Below are 19,957 nucleotides of genomic sequence, written 5' to 3'. Positions count from 1 at the left end.
TTATAAGTAAGGAAATGTGATGTAGACCATGTGACCCTTACTCAGAAGTCAGTTTAAAACAAATAAAATACTTTACAGACTGGGCAGTGAAATTCTGGAACCTGTTGCCATAGGATGCTGCAGAGGCAGCTGATGGAAGGTTCAAAGAGGAATTAGAAATCAGCAGGTTTATAAACTCAGGGGAACAGGTACAGATGTGCCACCTGAAACCTGTAATCTAATGTCTGGAAGCTGGGCAGGTGTGAGGGGGTAGACAGCAGCCAGTTTTCCCTGCTGTCCCCAAATAGCAGCTACTCTAGACACTCAGAGACAGAGCACTAGGCTAGATGGAACATTTGCCTGACCCACTGAATCAGTCTAAAACTATTTATCTTCCAAGATACAGCACAGCTGATGGGGAGTTGGGTGTTCTTGTTTGTGAAATGAAATACACACAGAAAAGGAAAATAATTGGCATCTAGATTTGACTTACATACACTGCAGAACAGGAATAGAGCTGTGGGAGCCCTCATCAAATGGGTAGTTGCAGGCAATTTACAAGGTAATTTTGAAAATTATAAATGAAACATTTCTATTTCCCTAAACTATGCGAACGAAACCCTCCCTCCCCTGTTTCAGTTTCTTCTTCCCTGACAGATTTAAGCCTAATTTTGGTTAAGGCAGCCCCAGGTATACAAAGCTAAGTTCCCTGTAAAAATAACTGTGGACTCACACACTATATCATTGCTCATGTAGTGTGGTAAGCAGATGTTAGCTAGTCTAAGCCCAGTAAGCAGCTGCAGGAAGCTGCTCTGCACTGCCACTTTCTCTGCAGGCTTTAGTCCACAGAACCCTGGGTCCTGCAGCAAGATCAGCAGCCATTCCTGGCAGCTTTCTGTCTTTATTGTGGTATTGTGTTTCAGATTCATGAGTTAGAAAATGAACTTGACATTGAGCAGAAGCGAGGAACAGAGTCACTGAAAGGTGCTCGCAAATATGAACGAAGGCTGAAGGAGCTCACTTACCAGGTATTACAAATCCTCCGTGTTCTTCTTTATCTTTCTTGCACTCTACGTGCATCACCTTGGTATTAATTTTCACTTCCCACAGTCTGAAGAGGATAAGAAAAATATTCTCCGGCTCCAGAGCCTGGTGGACAAGCTGCAGTTAAAAGTGAAAGCATACAAGAAACAGGCTGAGGAAGCTGTGAGTACAGGACTCTTTAAGTCCTTTTGGCCCTGGGTGAAGGTTTCCAAAAAGTCTAGGCTACCACATTTGTTAAAATAATTGAATACTCAGTTTGATAGAGCAGTGGTGGTCATTGCCTTTGAACAGTGCTTATTTTTAAAGAGTTCTGACACACAACAGAGTGGACACAGTTGTAGTTATCCTGGCATTTTCACACTTTTGGAGCCACACCAGGCAGTTTTCCCAGTGCTCAAGTTGTTTGTGGTACTAGATGAAATGTACTGAGTGCTGGTAATGCATGGACGGAGCTGTGAGGTTAATTGCAGTAGGTGCCATTGGAATGGAATGGAATGGGTGCATAGTGTTAATGGGAACAGGGCAGTGCTAGGTTGTGTGCATGCCACTGATGGAACCGTGACTTCCAGGAGGAACAGGCAAGCACTAATCTCTCCCGATGCCGCAAGACCCAGCACGAGCTGGAAGAGGCTGAAGAACGAGCCGATATTGCTGAATGTCAGGTTAACAAACTGCGAGCCAAAAGTCGTGACATTGGAAGACAGGTGAGTTGGAGTGCTGCAGAGAAGGACCCTTCCTGTGCATCGGGGGCTGCAAAGATCTCTGCTCAAACACCTGGCAGCCACAGCTGTATTCCAACTCTTGTATTGGAGTGTCATCATGAAGGAAGGCCAGAGTTGGCATTTATTCAGAACCAGTGCTTTTTGAAAATCCTGTTAGTGCCTCCCAAGATACATACCAGCTATAATCTACTGTAAGAATCCAGGGCTCTCATCAGAACTGGGAGATAATACTTTTTTGCCAGTAATATGGCATAACATGTGCAACATCCACAGACCTGAAACAATCCCACAATTCTTTTACACCAGTAACTTGTACATTATCTTCCTTCTTTTTTTTTCACATGTAGAAATCAGAAGAATGAGGTCCATGAGAAGCACTGCAGCAAGCTCTGTGACACTGTACACTTCTATTCATGTAACAGATATTCATTACTTGCTTCAAAACTCTTGTTGTGCATATAACTTGGCTTTGATTGCTTCATTCTCAGCCAACCCTAAGTAGAAGCTGTCAGAAATAAAAATAAACCTGCATGATGGTAAGGACTATCACTTTGTAAGGAGGTTGACAGTGTTTGTGAATGGATGGAGTACACAGGCAACAGTTACGAAGTACGGGTCACATCCCATGCAGGGAAAGGATACCTGAGGTAATGGGACACATCCACTGTTTCAACTTTGATACTTTAAAGAAATTAATAGTTGAACAGGAAAAAAAATAAAGCAAAAATCTCTCTGTAAGGTTGTAGCAATGCAACTAGCACTCTCTTGTTTGCCTTAGCAAGTCCCCCAGACAGTCCTGTGGGAAAGCATCTGCTTCATGCAGTGCCTGTACATGGCTATCTGCTGCACATATGTGGAGTACAGACTCCTGTGGGGTACAGGCTTGTGCACTGTGGAAGAGGAAAAGGAGAGTGGCTGCACACAGAATGGGGATGCAGAAGGGTGGAACTGCCATGTGCATGAAGCATGCTCATGGCTGTGAGCAGCCCAGGGCAGAAGCAGGGGCAGGCGGGCATGCAGTAGGACTTTCCTTCTCCTTCCTTTGCAGGACTACTTAGTTGTTACTGCTCCTCCATCCTCATTTCACTCCCAGAGATGATGGGCTGCATCCTTCAGATTTTTCTGTATAAAATGCCTCCATGTTCAGTGAGAGCTTTGATTTTGTGGTATTCAGCAGGGTGGTTCATCTGAGTGCCACTCAGTGTCCTTGATCAGTGTTGTCTTTCATTTTTGTTGTCACAAGTGCCACCACCACACCCAACAAGGTTCCTATCTCTCCTCATTTGAATTCAGTAATTACTAGCCTGCTGTTCTCCTTTATGTTCCTTCCTTCTATGCCATTCCTTTTTCCTTTAGCTAGTTCATCCATGGCAATTGTTCTTGTACCATTGTGTTTAGTTTGGGCCTCTGCCATCCTCCTGTGTTTTGTACCCTGTCATCACTGTTGGCTGTCACCCATCTGCCTCCTGACTACTCATGGGCCCGCTTGCACACTGGCCTGTTGTGCCAGTTTCAGCTTTATGGTGTTTTGTCTCTTAATGCCCCATCAGATGATGATCTGTGATTACTGTCTGTCAAGCTGATCAAAACTATCTCACTGTTCCTCTGCTCCGTGGCTACCTGCAGTCAATGGCTCTGGCTTGGATGTTCTTCAGCATAGTGTTCTCTGTTGTTAGGGATGTATGTGGACAGTCTCATCACAAATACAGCGGTCTATGACTTGAATCATTATCGAGTCCAGCCCCCTCTACAACGGCAGTCCTGCCCATGCTCGCACACGACATGATGCGGTTCCATTGTATAGCTAGATGTGGACATCAGGGTCACATCCACCCCAGCCAACAAATTGCTGTGGCAAGCACAGTGCTGGCAGACAAATCAGAAGATTAGCAGAGTTTGCTCTTTTCTTAAGAACAAACCTGTTCTCATACTCTCATTTGTATATAAAGGAAGAAAAACGCAGAGGAGAAATAGCATCTGCACTGGAATTTTGTTCTGCAGAAGTGCTTTTAAATGCTATTTTCTCTTTATCATGATGAGAGCTACAGGCATGTTTGTAAAGCTGAAAATGTCTTTCCAATCCCAGAAGCTTCTAAACGTGCAGTGTTGCCATGAGATCTGTAAAGCCCCCTGTGTTCTTTGCTTCTCCCAGTATAGCAGGGAGGGAGAGGTGACAGGATGAGCAGACATGTGCATTACCATGAGACAGCACCAGCTTTTTCTTGGTGTGCTGGCCAACAGTAAGAAGGATCATTTTATGTGATCAGCTGTGTCTCTGTGTTACTTCAGTAATCAGCCTCTTTGGAGTTTTGATCATACATTAGCATCAGTAATCAAAGAGTTTCATTCCCTGACTTTCTTTTGTGAGCAAATTTTATTTATTTATTTCAAAGCAAGAAGCCTACTATTATTCTTTGGACAACAGCAGTGTTGTTTTGCCCTGTGGAGAGGGACTTGGGGGTCTTGATAGATGAAAAACTTAACATGAGCCAGCAGTGTGCCCTTGTGGCTTGGAAGGCAAATGGTATCCCGGGCTCCATCAGAAGAGGGGTGGCCAGCAGGGACAGGGAGGTGTCCCCCTCTACTCTGCTCTTGTGAGACTCCATCTGGAATACTGTGTCCAGGTCTGGAGCCCCCAGTCCAAAAAAGACAGGGAGCTGCTGGAGAGGGTCCAGAGGAGGGCCACTAGGATGATAAGGGGACTGGAGCATCCCCCCTATAAAGACAGGCTGAGGGAGCTGGGCTTGTTCAGCCTGGAGAAGAGAAGGCTGTGGGGTGAGCTAACTGCAGCCTTTCAATACCTAAAGGGAGCTTACAGAGGGGAGGGGAATCAACTCTTTGAAATGGTTGATATGTGTAGGACGAGGGGAAATGGTTTTAAGTTGAGGGAGGGGAGATTGAGGCTGGGTGTCAGGGGAAAATTCTTTACAGAGAGAGTGGTGAGGTACTGGAACAGGTGCCCAGAGAGGCTGTGGATGCCCCTGGAGTTGTTCAAGACCAGGTTGGATGGGGCCCTGGGCAGCCTGGTCTAGTATTGAATGTGGAGGTTGGTGGCCCTGCATGTGGCAGGGGGGTTGGAGATTCATGATCCTTGAGGTCCCTTCCAACCTTAGCCATTCTGTGATTCTGTGATTCTTTCAGTTAAACCACAGGTAGTGATGGTTCACAGGTAGTGTGAGACATACTTAGCAAGTAAGGAGAGACTCTTTATTTTAGAATAGTAGCAGAAAAACTTAGTAAGGGAGCTGGAGTTTTGTCATATCCCAAGGTATACTAGAGGTAAACTACTACTACTATTACTACTTCGCCTATATGTGAAGTCAGAAGGAGAATTAAAAACATAACGTGAGCACACAAAACTTACTCCTCCTAGGCATGGTGCCTGCTCCTCCTCTGAGGTCCTGGGGGAACTGATGGCAGTGGTGTTCATTCCAATGGCCTCCAGGATTCTTTCAAGCCTGCAAGGACTTCTGTGATAAAAAAGAGTAAATTGTGAGAGTTACAGCCTATTTGCTTACATCTGTGACAGACATCAGACCTTATGCAGCTCTAAAAAATGGGGATTTTCCGGGCGTGAAACAGTACTACCATGTGCCACCATTGCTCCTTACATGTATTATCAGACAAAGCAGAAGGAGGCCTTGTCACCTCATAAGTTTGGTCTAACTGACTTCATATGATTGCTCTAGTTCTATGAAATAATCCTGTTATATATTTTCTACCTGGGATAGAACAGCTCCTGCATCAGTGCAGGCTGACTATTGACTGACTAGAGTGCAGCTCTGCAGAAAAGACTTTGGGATCCTCATGGAAAACCAGCTGGCTATGTGTTAGCAGTGCACTCCTGCAGTGATAAAGCTAACCAGTCACTGGATTGCACTGAAGTAATAAGTACTCAATAAGCATGCAGGTGGCAGAGGGATATGATTATTCCCCCACACTTGACACTGATGAGGCTGCATCTGCAGCACTGTGTTCAGTTTTGTGTCCTCCCATTATGAGAGATGTCGACATACTGGAAGGAATCCAGCGAAAGCACTCAGTATTATCAGTCAGCTGGAACAGATGCCTCATCAGGAGATGAAAAGGGAATTAAATTTCTTTGGCCTGGACAAGAGGAGGCTTAGAGACTATCTGACTCAAAACTAATACTGCTGCAAAAGAGAATGCAAATTACATACATCCAAGCTTTTCCTGCAAGTGCACAATGAAAGGCCAAGTGGTAATGGTCTCATGTTGTAAATCAAAGTTGTTTTTTGACAAAAGGAACACATTATTTACCATAAGAGTGATGCTCTCTTGATCATGATGAATCTCTGAGTGATGCTCAGAGATTATGGAATCTCTGTCCCGAGGAATTTCAAGGATTTGCATGGGCAAGGCACTGAGTTTTGAAATTAGCTCTGCTTGGAGAAGGAAACTGGGTTGAAGACCTCCCATATCTCTTCTAAAATATGTTTTTCACTGATTCACTGAACTTGCTAACCCAGCAGTAGCTTTCTGCTGTTTGAAGACTGATCGATTCAGTGAAAAGACAGGGAAATACAGGACAGTCAAAACAATGCAGGTAGCAGGAAGGGTCATGATTGAGAAAGAATAGCAGAGATGGGCTCTCAGACACCATCTGAGTGAGCCATGAAATCACCCCCTGCAGCCTGTAAGTGTCCAAGGCGATGACTCTGGGTAAAAGAGTTGCCCTTTTTTCCTTCTGGTATTCTTACAGTATAGATTTGTAACGTCAATCTTTGAAGATACTCCAAAGCCATCTGGACATCATCCTGGACATCTGGTCAAACAGATCTAGGCAGCCCTGCTTTTGGAGTAGATGACCTCCAGAAGTCCCTTCCAGTCTGAACCATTCTGCAATTCAGTGAAGATGATGTTATGTCTTGATTTTAACATCTGGCCAACTCTGGCCACCAAGGTTCACTCACATGCACAGGAGAATTTTTCCTTTTCCATGTTAGCATCTCTGACCCTTACTTATCACCTACAATCTTGAAGAATTTTTAAAATCTAAGATTAAAACTTGTAATTAAAAATATAATCTAACTACATATTTAATATAATCTAACTACAACTACATGCAGGTATCCTGGATGTGGTCTATGTATCTAGTTTGACAGTGTGCCACAAAGCAGAAATTTACCCACTTGCCAGAGAAGCTCATTTGATTTTCAGAAACTCTGCTTTCTTCTCTTCCACACACAAGACACTTTCTGAGAAAATTTCCTAGTATTTCTTTCTTTCACCTATTTCCAAAGTCCCCAGACTTGCTAGGTATGGGAAATGAAGGCCACGGTTATTAGAATCATAGAATGTTATGAGTTGGAAGGGATGGTAAAGACCACTTTCCTCTGGACCAGGTTGCCGAAAGCCCCATCTAGCCTGGCCTTGAACATCTGCAGGAATGGGGCATCCACAGAATCTCTGTGCAGTCTGTGCCAGTGCCTCATTACACTCTTTGTGAACTATTTCTTCATTATATGTATTCCATATCTCCCCTCTTTTAGTTTAAGGTCGTTTCTTGTCCTGTCGTTATAATCCCTGAGTGCATTTAGTTTGAAGCCATTTCTCTTCTCCCATCACAACACTCCCTTATATAGATCCCTTCTCCATCTTTCTTGTAGGCTGCCTTTAAATGCTGGAAGGCCACTATAAGGTTTCCCCCAAGCCTTCTCTTCTCCAGGCTGAACAACCCCAGCTCACTCAGACTATCTCTGTAGGAGAGGTGCTCTATCCCTCTGAGCATTCTTGTGGCCTCCACTGGACCCACACCAACAGGTTCTTGTCCTTTCTACACTGAGAAACTCCACAGCTGACAGCAGGATTGCAGGTGGGATCTCACAAGAGTGGAGTGGATGAGGAGAATCTCCTCCCTTGACCTGCTGGCCACTCTTCTTCTGATGCTGCACAGGATATGATTGGCTTTCTGGGCTTCAAGAGCACATTGCTGGCTCGTGTTGACTTTTTCATCCACCAATACCACCAAATCCTTCCCTGCAGGGCTGCTTTCTATCTAATTGTTGATGAGTCCTTATCCATGTTTGGGATTACCCTGACTTGGGTGCAAGGCCATGCACTTGGCCTTATTCTTTGATACCAGTATGAATCACTCCTTCAGATAGTCCCAATGGCCATCTTCACAATCTTTTGGGCAGCCCCAGGTCTAAGTATAGCTTGTTGATTGCAAAGAACAGTCACCCTAGCTTTTTCCTGCTCACCCACTGCAGTTCGCAGACATGTAGAGTAGTCTGGAAATATAAGAGAAAGGGCTGGAGAGAGCAATGTGTGAGGGTTAAGAAAGATTTGTGAGATGAAAGAGTTGCTAGGTGGATCTGCACTGGAAAACAGAGCAAAGAAAATGTTGGTTACAATAAGCAGTGCAGTACTGGATCTTTGTTAGAAGGTTTATTAAGAAGGGCAAGGAGTGGACTTGCAGTGCTGATGTGCACTGTTTACTGCCAATCTGTTGTTTATAAATGTGTGTCAGCAACAGCATATTTTAAAGATTAAAGTCGTCAAGGGAAAACTAATGCTGAGTTTTCAGGAGTTTATGGGATTGAATTTTCATGTCCTACTCAGGATGAACAGTTTTTTGCCTAATTCTTAGAGACTTTCCTGTATGAGTCATTGTTCATGAGAGAATAGCAGCTTTATATACAGATGGTTGCAGAACAGAGTCACCATTGAAAGGAAAACTGTAAGACATCTATGTCCTGCACATACAGGCACACATATATTTAGAGATCAACAACTTTATCCACAGAAAGCAGACAGTCAGTCCTGCTCAGCATGTTCAGGCAAAACCTCTGCTCTTTCAAGACATGGGAAATCCCTGATGGGATTCAAGTCATGAGCAATACATGGTGAAAAGGGAAGTTTAGTGTCAGTGAAATATCAACGTTCAGGCTTGCACATCCAGGAGGATTTGGGCTGGAGGACTGCCTGGCTGGATTGCTCTTTTTAGCTGGCTAGAAGCCTGGCTCTCCATGGGATCAAAAGAAAAGCTCAGATGCTCAGGGACCCACCAGGCTGTTGTAGATTATCTGGCAAGTCCCGATCACATCGCTAAGAATTATACTAAACCAGAGAGAAGGATATTTGATATCTGCTTTCATCAGAGATCTCTTGGGATGTTTTCCTGCTTTTTCCAATGCTCCTTCATGTGATCTTGGAGAGGTTTCTTAAGATGCTTAAAGTAGGTGAATCATGGATGTGCATCTACACATCTCCACATGTGGGTAACTTTCAGTTCAGCGCTTCAGGTTTGGACATCAGTGCAGCTGTACAAGTATGAAGGTCAGTGTGGGTGGGTTGTGCCTGTGACAGTGGGCCAATGCTGCTATAAATGAAACAGGCTAGGGACAGGTTCCAAAACTGGAAAACCTGTCTACAGAATCATATGGATACCAAAAGTTCTCATGGTCTCTGACAATTACTACCTAGAATAATGAAAATGAACTATTATAAATAGAAGATACCATTTTTCAACGGGGAAGACATGAACTACAATTTTCAGGAAACTGCGAGGATGTTCAACAGAAATAGCTTTCTGCACGGGTCCCTTTTCCTATTCTGTTATTACTAGAAACAGGATAATACATCAGTCAGACCCATGGTCTAACCCATAACTATCTGCCTTATGGTCTTATATAAATGCTATAAACTGACATCCAAATGGCCATAGCTCGACTGTTGTTACTGATCCTTAAATGACATGATTCATAGGTAATGTCTTTCTTCTTTTCAAGGGCTTTTCTCTTTTGCATGAAATAGTTAAACTTTCAATGAAGATTTGCTTAAAATTCTGGTTGTGAGTTCATCTGGAAGAAGAGAGGAGAAGGTTATAGTATCTGCTCTAAAGAAAATAAGTGCTCAGCAGTCGTTGAAGTGGTCTACAGTCAGATCCCTGTAAGTGTTCTCACCGCTGTGAAATGCCCTAGCCTTTACCCAAAGCATATGCTTCTTGTCAGACTGGTCGAAGCACTCTCCTGGAAGTCTAACCAGCTGATGAGAGCACATTTTTGTGACTTAGGTATTCCAGAGCCTGAGTTAGAGAGCAGAATGCTGAACTGCTGGAGAAAAGGCATGGCATCAACATTTCAAGCAAGAGGTTTTGTGACAACAGGGTGTTGTTGACACCTAAGTCGGAGAGTCAGTTGTGAGTCACATTCATATGACAACATACGTCCCCGCCATGTAACAGGGTGGGTCCTGTCCCGCCCCTCCACAGGGAATACGATGACTGTAAGGAAGCTGATCAGAACAGTTTGTTGTTCTCAACTTGTTTTCAAGACAGGAGGTGAATGGAAGCAGTCAGCTCTCCAGGTGAATTATTGTGGCAGGCAAATCCAGTTTAGTCTTAGGTGAATCACCACAAACTTCGTTGTTGCGTATCACTGTCCCTTTACAGACAGAAGCTGTTTTATGTCTGACTCTAAAATAGTAGGTACAGCTCTGGGCACTGTTAAGACACAGATGACTAAACCTGCCCTGGAACATCACTACGTTCTGCAGCAGCCATGGTAAGGCGATGCTGTGAACTCCAATCCTATTTGTGGAATTAACTATGTACAGGAGGAGTTCCAAGATCAACAAAGCCATCTGAAATAGGGCTAAATGCAGAATCAAAGATAAAGCCAATCTGTATATATTTTTTTTTAAAACTGTGTTCGAAACATGTATTTGGTCATATGAATATGAGTCATGAGTCTGACTCCTTTCCCTGAAATGCTTGAATGCCTGGACAGCCGAGTTTTCAAGTGTGGTGCTACAGAATATCTGGCTTAGGAGGTTCCTACGCTGCAGTTTGGTGGATGATGGGAGAGTTTCCAGGGGAAGCACTGCTGTACATTATACTGCTGTTTCACTCCACCCCATGTATTCTCTAAGTTGCTTTCGGAAACATTGCTGACTAGACTACATTTTGTTCTGAGCGCATGTATCTGTTCTTATGTCTTGGCTGTTCAAAGCACTGAAAATGGTCCTTTCTCATAAAAAGCTATAGCATTTACACATGTTAAGAAATGTATCTTTTCCATACAGGCTCATAACATTTCCTCTCCAACAACAGAAGTAATTTCTGCTAAATAATTAGATTACAAAAGTCATTTAAATATCCAGTGCTGTGTGCGGCTTCTTTTTAGACTCTTTCTGTGCTGATTCTTGGCCTCAGGAGATCTGTTTCTGCTGAGTCTTGCAAACAGGTAAAGCCAATCAGCTATTCACGTGATCCCAGCCTGTCATGACTGAAAAGCTCTTCCATTCCAGCTCTGTTATTTTGAGCTCTGCAGGATCTTTTCAGCAAAGACAGCAGGAGCAATTAAGCTCTTTTCCATAGGCTGGAGAGATCGTCAGATGCTTTTTTAAAGAAACAAAATATTGACCATTTCTACTGCTGTCAGGTGCAAGTATTCTTTCAGTTAGTGCCATGATGCTGTAAGGTCCTTCTTGAGGGAATATGCCTATCTTGTTTTTGTGGCATCATTTTAAGCTCCAGATGCAATCTGCAAAATCAAGCCAAATAGGAATTAATTTATCTCTGGATGACTATAATTGAGGCTTTTTGCAGTATCATATGAAGTTGGCTTTTTCCCATTCACCAGGAGCATTTCAATTTGATAGAAAGTTAGAAATCTAAACTTGAGGTCTTCACACTTCAGCTTTTGGTGGCAGACAGAGAAAAAGGCCCTCTTGAGGTGAGATTCATCCTATCCTAATGCAGAATGTGTTCATGTGACACTCATTCTAAAACTGTCTTTTCACCACTAATTGGGAAACTGCCCCAGATCAGATGACAGAGTATAACAGTTGTGACGGCTCAGGAAATAAAATCTGTAGGGATGTCACAGCCAGAAGTATTGATCGCTCCTGCGCAGCACCGGCTGGAGAGCACCTGCATCCTGATAAGGTGCTTTAACAGAGCTGGAACAGATGGTAGAAAACAAGACTGAATCTAAAAGCTGATCACTGCTTTTGCTGCTGCATACCTTTGGAAATGGCTCCTTTATCTTCCATCACTAACTCTGGATCTGATGTGTTATATGAAAATACTTTCCATGCCCATAACTTCTTTTCCCTACAAGGATGACAAGAATATCCCCAATAAAGACAACACACAATGCAAAAGCAAACATCTAAGCTTTCAATAAAAGCTGCTCTCTTTGCAAGAAGTAAAGGCATTCTTCACGTTCAGATGAAGGACCAGACATATCTAAAGAGAAAATAGCTGTGTAATTATCTGCAAGTTGAAATGATTGCTTGTGGAACCTGTTCAGAGAGGTACACTTCCACTGACTGATAGGCATCCTCTGTAGTGAACAGAGCCCTTCTGTTTACAGTGAAGTTGTATTGATAGACTCAGGAAAAAAAAAGTAAGTATGATCTTAATGTTTACATTGGGTCTTGTCTGCTACTACATGTGAAGTCCTGAAAAACCAAACTGTTTCAGGAAATGGACAAACCCAGGACTAAAAACCTACTGAAGGCTTTTTTGCTGATAAAGTTTAGTGATGGAACATATGCCCCTAGAAAAAGAGAAAGAAGAACAAGCTGGAAAAGCACAAAAATAGCAGAGGAAAAAGTATCAGAAACTAAGAAAAGAGAAAGAATGGCATTGTTAGAGAATTCTGCTGATAGATGTACATGGATATATGCCATGATACCAAGTCAATTGCTTTTTGCCAGACAAGGTACAGCTGGTGTGCTAAGAACAAATAATGGATCATAGTTCAATCATTATGAGAGAAAATGCTTTTCAAAGATGATTTTAAGCAATTTACCACAAACTCAGACAATCCAAAATAGAATTGTGGATTGTAGTCCCAAAGTAGCTGAAAGAATAAGAGCTCTGCTCTGATGGCTGCTTATCCCCGCTAATTGAAGGATGCCTCTGTTGAAGGTCACCTTCTGAAATGCTTCCTGATTGCTCACTTCACAGATAAGGTACCACCATTTCTTAAAACTCCAAAGAAAAGAGAGAAGGAAAAATTGCCACATGAATTAAAGCCTGTGTATCCCCAGACAAGGAGACATGTATGTGATGGTCCGTGATTGGCACAGGAGGCAGTCTGTTCTGAATGTGCTCCTCATTCCTACGCATTGCAAAGCATGAACCAACTGAAAGAATAAATACAAGGCTACTCCTTGAAAAAGGATGGAAGAGGAAAGAATCTGAATCATAGGAACAGGGAAGACCATACAGGATACAACAGCCAGATAGGATTGATAAAAAGGACAGAGCCCATAGAAAATATGCCATAAATTTTGCACACCCCCAGATGAAGCACACCTGTGTCCTCTCCACTGGAACAGAACCTGACCCGCGAGCCTGCAATTGCAGAGCCCCACCAGCACCGGCACCTTGAGCTGCCGGTGGGACACGGCTGTATGGGAATGTAGCACACAGCTGCATGTGCAGAATGGGCGCCCACAGCCAAAGTCAGACTCACAGTGGTGTCACAGGAGTGTGACACAAATGAAGGTGTCACACACTGAGGTGTCTCACATGTGTGACTCGCACACACTGAGTGCATGAGGAATAAGCGGGGTGCTGAGAGCCACAGATACACACGTGGGATGTGTCACCCACACCTGCGTGTCACTGTTGAAAGATGAACGGGCTTGTGGTTTGTTATATTGATCCCAATCCCTGTGAATTAAGACTCTGAACAGAGTTACGATGTTGACTGAGCAGAGGTGTGCCTGTATTCAACGATGGGCGAGAGATACCCGTAACGCTGACCTGTGTGACACACACTCGTGTCGCTCACACAGATATGTCGCACTCACCCGTACTTCACGCTGACCCGTACATCACTCACTGCTGTACGCCACGCACACACCTGTACATCACACAGTCTCGGATGTGTCCTGCGGTCGGGCAGAACGCCGTCCCACACAGACGCACCTCACAAGCGCACGGATGGCGTCACGTGTGTCACACACACCTCCCAGGCAAGCGGTGCCTCACGGGCATGTCACGGCTTCTCTCAAAAGCGCGCACTCGGCGTCACCGCGGACACGCGCGCTGCTCCTGACGGCCGCACACCCGCTGTCCCGCGCCCCCTCTCCCCTCCTCTCCGCCGCTGTGGGGCTCCGTGCCCGCCCCGCCCCTTTCCCTCCGCGCTCAGCGTGCGCCGCGCCCCCGCAGCGGGCGGAGCGGGGCGGGGCGGGCGGGTCCGGCCCTCCCGCAGCCCTCGCTCCGCGGGCGGGCGGCGGCGCCCCGGGCGGGCGCTGAGCGGGGGTAGCGCCGCTGTTGGCAGCATGTCGGGATCGCGCTGCCAGACGCTGTATCCCTTCTCCGGGGAGCGGCACCGCCAAGGGCTCCGCTTCGCCGCGGGGGAGCTCATCACGGTGCTGCAGGTGCCGGACGGCGGCTGGTGGGAAGGGCAGAAGGAGGACGGGCTGCGCGGCTGGTTCCCGGCCAGCTACGTGCAGCTCCTGGAGGTAGGAGCGGGGCCGAGTGGCGGCGGGGCCGCGCGGGTGGCTGCGGCGGCCGGGCCGGGCCGGGCCGGGGCACGGAGAGCTCCGCAGCATTCCGTGCCGCGGGGCTCCGGAGTCGCTCCCACTCTCACGGGACGCCCCGTGCCCCGGGGCGATCGGTGCTGCTGAGCTCTGCTTCGGAACGCGGGCTGCTCCGGACGCTTGTTTTTTCGCTGTTGCTCAAAGGCAGCAGTCGGCGGAGGAGACGATGCAGCTCCTGGCGGCCATGCGTGTCGGCTGGGCGAATGCCTCCGCTCCTCTCCTCCTTCTTTCACTAAGCATCTCCTGGGTTGATGCTCTAGAAGAGGTAACCCAGATATGTCCCTTCTGCTGCAGCAGCTTCCAGCTGGCAGGGCACCCTACCAGCGCATGTGGTCTTGCCCAGAGCACCTTAGGGACCCAAAAGCTGTGACCTCACCGTCAGGATGCCAGGAGGTGCTGTACCTCCAGTTGTCCTCACAGCCCTGCAGCTGTGAGCTCGGGCAGCAGTTCCATTCCTGCAGTACTGCTTGCTCCCCAACTGGCTTGTTACGTTCTTTTCCGTGCAAGGAAGACACCGTCCAAGTGTAAAATTCATGTCTGCCTTCGCAGTCTTCGCATTTGTGAAAGTGAAATCTGCAACATCCCTTAGCACTGCCAGAATCTGCCATGAGCCCATCAGCCCTCCTATCATTGTCAGTCAGTCAGGCCATGAACATGGTGCTGCAGCAAAGCAGTCAACAGCGCAGTGCTTCTCAGTCACCTCTGCCTGCCAGGTTTCTGCTGGGATGCATTCCCTGCTGGGCTGCATGTGCCCAGGCTTTCCCGTCTGGGACATGGGGAGGGCAGGGTGCACAGCATTGAGCAGAGGCGGACCGCCAGGTGCCTGCAGAGCAGAGCTCTGGGAGCAGGACATTTGCCTGTAGATCTGCAATCACTCTTCCGTTTTGCCAGTCCAAATGAATAAAAAGATCTGTGATGTTTCCATGGAGTTGCTGTTGCTCATTCTTAGCTGTTGTAAGAAAGCGGAGGCAGAATTTCCCCACTCAGCATTACAGGAGTGAGGCCGGGGACTTCTCTCTGCCTCTGAAGCACTTGAGAATTTTGTGCTATAGTTTAGGAGTGTGGGAGTCCGTTTGTTTGTCAGGTTTGCCACCTACAAGATCATTGACTGAGATATGTGAATGTTTGTGGTCTCGCACATTGCCAAACATTTACACATCTAATCAGGAATTTAGAAATTATTGGAGACAGAGTGGATCATGCAGTGAGACAAACCTTGCTCAGTGGAAAGTCAACACGATGACTTTGTTTTATGTCATCTCCCTCTTGGAAACTCCTTCCTTTCTGCAGGGGTCTGAGTGTGTCACACTGTGCTCGGTGTAGCTGACCTGACTGAAGGCACCACAGCAACCCCATGTCTTCCATTCTTTATCCTGTGCACAGACACTGGGGCTGGTACTAGGGAGGTAAGAACACGTAGAGGATGGGCTCATGAGCACGATCCTCTGATCAGCACTCATGCTGGCTTTGGGTGCCCCATCGCCACAGCTTCTGGTTCAGTACTATGTTGGGAGCAAAATTTACTCTCATGGAGGATACGATCTCCTATGGCTGCCTTAATAAAGGCAGTGCTCATGCCAGCAGGTACTGCGGCCCACAGCTCTTTGCTCTGAAGGACAGCTGGCTACGTGCTCTGCTGCAGCAGGAGGGAGCAGGTCGTGATCCTCATGCTTGTATTCTTGCTCACACTGGCTGATAGCACTTGGCTCTTGCAAAGAAAAGTAGGTGTTTGTGCCTTTTGGCTCACTAGGGCTGGTTTGAATGGCACAGGGAGGTCAGGAGGTTTGGCAACCTCTGGTTCCTGCTCCTTGCTGTGGTTGGTTGAAAGGAAGGATGATGGCTGGGAGGTCCCTGTCATGGCAACGATGTAAGTAGTGAGAGCTGGAGAAGCAGTGTGGTGTCTGGGGAGGAGAGCTTGGAAATAAAGAAGTCTCTGTGAGGTCAGGAGATGACACAGGTGTCACAGAGCAAAAGCAAGCACTTGGAAGGCATGTCCTACAAGGAGAGGTTGAGAACACTTGAGTTGTCTGGTTTGGAGGGATAGAGGCTCAGAGGTGACTTCACTGCTCCTGGCAGCCCCCTGAGGAGGGGCAGCAGAGGGAGGTGCTGGTACTTTGCTCCCTGGTCACTGATGACAGGACGTGTGGGAATAGCACAAAGCTGCACCGGGGCAGGGTCAGACTGGACATGAGCAAAAAGCTCACTATGAGGGTGGTCAAAGACTGGAACAGGTTCTTAGTGAGGTGGCTGACTCCCCTTGCCTGTTAGGGTTCTGGGGCATATGGACAATGCCCTCAGTAATATGCTTTAACTTCTGGTACTCCAGAAATGATCGGGCATTCGGATCTGATAATCTTCAAAGGTCCAATCTGACTGAACTCAGGAGGTTCTAGCTGTATGATGGGGTTGCCTGGACCACAGTCAGTCAAGAGAAATTTATACTTAATGTATGTAAGTAACAAAACTTATTTTTTAACTTTTTTTTTTTTTTTAAATTAAAACATAAAAAAAGAGAGTGAAAAAAACATAAAGCGAGTGGGAAATTTGAGCTTGTTTTCATGAAATGAATGCATCAGTCTGGTTTGATGGAAGTGGCTGCAATTCTCAGTGAGCTCTTGAGGAGTTCAGTAAAGATTTTGGATGAAATTTTACAATTCCTATGCTTCATCCTTGAAAACAGCTGTTCACAAAAAGCGATGACATGAAGCAGTTGTGACTGTGAAGTGAGGGATATCCTTCTCTGGTAAGGGAGGGCTTGATCAAATTTTTCTTCAAATTGAACATCTGACAGCAACTCTATACATTCCATTCAAAAATTCGCAGGTAGTGTATTTATGTTCCCTGAAAATAGAATTGCAAATGTACCCAAAAAATTGATTTTTTTGGCAATATGAAAGCCTGTTCTCAAATTTCTTTATCAAAATGGAAAACAAGGCTGTGCTTTTTTTGCTGTTCACAGGACTGTGTTTAGCCTATATATCAAAATGCATGAAAGTTTTTTACAACAAGGGGGTGAGGCACTGGCACAGGTTGCCCAAGGATGTGGTGGATTCCCAGTCCTTGGAGACATTCAAGGTCAGGCTGGACCAGGCTCTGAGCACCTGATCTAGCTGTAGGTGTCCCTGTTCATTGCAGGAGTGTTGGACAAGATGACACCTAAAGTCCCTTCCAGCTCTAAGGATTCTGTGGTTTTCTACAATTGTACAGAAGTGATGATATGAATAAGGTGTGATTGTGAAGTAAGAGATATCTTTCTCTGGGAAGACAGATAAAGTCCAATAAGAGTCATGACCAAATCCGATATGAAAGCTAGGCTTCATATTTTTTGCTGTTCATAGGACTGTGGAGTCATTAGCCAATGTATGAAAATGTACGAAATGATTTTTCATAACTTCAGCTTGCCATAATTTTTCATTTTGAACATTGTCATGGTTAGAAATGTAGCACAGATAAGTTGATTTCCGCCACAAAGACACGTTTGACTCATTTAAATGAGTAGTCAGATCCACCAGAAAGCTGAACCTGTGAGCTGTTCTTCATCTTCAAGTTCTGGCACAAGTTTTCCTTCGGATTCCATGGATGATTTGGTTTCATTTCACAAATGATAAAATCCTGTTGGCATTTTACCTCTTTTCTTCAGAGAGGAAATGATGATCCCACAATGAGCATCCGCACTTCTAAGGAACTCCTGGGATTAGTAATTACTCAGTCCCCTGAACTTCGTGAAATTCACAGCTCTCATGATAATGTAAAGTGTACGACACGTGGGTCTCAGTCACACCATGTTTGTGGCAGGCCCCAGAGGTGGGTCAGCCCTGCACCTTGCCCTTACCTGCACAGAGTTCCACTGTCACCTACAGTCTGTACTTGAGCTACGTGCAACCAACTCATGACAAATATTGCTAAAAATCACACGATGATGATAAAAGTTTATGGCCTTCCAAGGCTGCATTACCAGCTGCCCAGAGCTGCATGCAGGCTGCGGTGGCTCATGCTTGGTTTAGGGATGGTCACATACTTCTGGCTTCCGCCTTCACATGCACTTCTTTTTTGGTCTGAGATTTTTTTGGCCACTTGAGCAGAACCAAAGACTCTAATCAGACTGCTGCAGTCTAAGGCTTGTCCTTCCCAGTCTGGTGCAAAGAGGAATCTGTGGGTGATAAGCAATGCTTCGTTACAGTGAGCACACATGCAGAGCAGGTGGAATGAGGTGTGTGATACAGTGAGTGAGGATTTCTTAACAGCTGTAGGCAACAACTCATTACTTACCCAGAGGCTCTGCATCTCACCTGCAGCAGAGATGCTTGGGATGATAATGTGCGCAGACAGGTTTCTGTGCAGCGCCAGACCCAGGAGCATCCCTGGAGAAGTTTTGGGTGTATTCCAGTTTGCCACAACAATACCCATTGCAGAACGGTGGCAAGATGGGGTAGGGGGTGGGTGGGAGGTATGGAACATACTCCAGGACGTGTTTTGCGTGGAGTCCTTTGGGGAGATACTGGCTGCTGCATCTGCCTTTTCTGAGATGTGCCTTCCACAACGATAGAGAGATGTGTCATTCAGTCACATTTGCAAGTGGTTTGTTTTAAAATCTATTTTGGGTGCTGCTTTTTGTATTTGTGGTTAGCTGGAAATCACTTATATAAGCAGCAGCAGTAGCAACATATGCAAATTTGCTGATAATTGTCAGTAGTTTTTATAGCTGCAGCCATCCCCCAGATGTGATTCTTTGTGTGAAGCACAGCGTGTGCTTCCAGCCTGTCTGGAGGTGGCTGTGGAATCTGGGCAAGCAGGATGGAGTAGAGCTGATCTTATCTGCACAGCATGGCATGCTGGAACCATGATATGTTCTGGAGGGAAGGAGTCGTGCACTGTCCCGATGCCTGGTGCACGTGCGGGCAGCGTCATGTGTTACTTCCACTGCCACGTAAGATCCAAGGCAGGGGGAGATTCATTTCATGAAACTCAACCTGTGACACATGGGCATGGGAAGTGCCAGAGGCATAGCAAGGAGGTGGGAGTATGCTGGGCTCTGGAGCCGCTTCCTTCTTCATGCCAAGGTAGTGACGGGAACAGGAGTGAAAGAGATTAATGGAAACAGTAATACCTCTGATTTATTTGATAATGGCAGAAGAACTGTAGAGGATTTTTGTACCAAACTGTATCTTATTGTAAGCTGGTGTGATCTGGGGTGACACTGTGCTTAAGGAGGAACTGGAATCTGCGAGCTGATTAACAAGGAGTATTCCGCTGCATGACATAACTCAACTTTCAAAAATTTCTGCAAAACAGAATTTTGCTGAAATCTCCAGCTATACAGAAAAAAAAAAAAAAAAAAGTTTATTTTTATTTCTGTACCTCCTGCTTGATTTTGGAGTGTGTTTTGATCAAAGACCCCAAAACATTTTGTCAGAAGATGCGCAGTCAGTGCTGCGTGGGTGGCCGTGGGCTGCCAGCTGTGCTGGGCACTACGTGAGGTGCATGGTGCGGTGGGAGATGCTGGCAGCTGTTGGAGTGGGGAGATGATGCTGGCAACCATATACATGAGAGTGAGGTTGCATGTGCAAAGTACCCAGCTGGCTTGAGGTACCTGAGCCCTGTGCTTTTTGTTGTAGTGTCTATACCTCAGTGCACAGCGTCGCTGCTTTGCTTTCTCAGCAGGTCCTTCTTGATCCTGGATGTGG

At 45.9% G+C, this 19,957-nt stretch overlaps 2 protein-coding genes across 5 annotated transcripts in view; both read left to right on the top strand.

The window, feature by feature from the left end:
- LOC122168143 (myosin-1B-like) overlaps window positions 1-2,117 on the top strand; it is a 40,405-nt gene extending 38,288 nt beyond the window's left edge. The window contains exons 36-39 of the mRNA XM_042833221.1: window positions 903-1,007; window positions 1,090-1,185; window positions 1,593-1,727; window positions 2,093-2,117. Coding sequence (XP_042689155.1) covers window positions 903-1,007; window positions 1,090-1,185; window positions 1,593-1,727; window positions 2,093-2,107 — 351 coding nt within the window. The 3' untranslated portion in view covers window positions 2,108-2,117. The remainder of the gene's footprint in view (window positions 1-902; window positions 1,008-1,089; window positions 1,186-1,592; window positions 1,728-2,092) is intronic.
- Window positions 2,118-14,012: 11,895 nt separating this feature from the next.
- The window catches only part of GAS7 (growth arrest specific 7), a 129,004-nt gene continuing 123,059 nt past the window's right edge, over window positions 14,013-19,957 (top strand). For all 4 annotated transcript variants that reach the window (XR_006171194.1, XM_042833195.1, XM_042833194.1 and 1 more), the window contains exon 1: window positions 14,013-14,195. Coding sequence is in view for 3 of the 4 variants with exons in the window: in XM_042833195.1 (XP_042689129.1) it covers window positions 14,013-14,195 (183 nt within the window). In the remaining variant the exon portion in view is untranslated. The remainder of the gene's footprint in view (window positions 14,196-19,957) is intronic.

The sequence above is a fragment of the Centrocercus urophasianus genome, unplaced genomic scaffold (genome assembly GCF_019232065.1).
Source record: "Centrocercus urophasianus isolate 14NV4802_14NV808 unplaced genomic scaffold, USGS_Curo_1.0 seq_41, whole genome shotgun sequence".
Lineage (NCBI taxonomy): Eukaryota > Metazoa > Chordata > Aves > Galliformes > Phasianidae > Centrocercus > Centrocercus urophasianus.
Note: the sequence above shows the minus strand (reverse complement) of the source record. Positions and strands in the feature narration are given on the sequence as shown.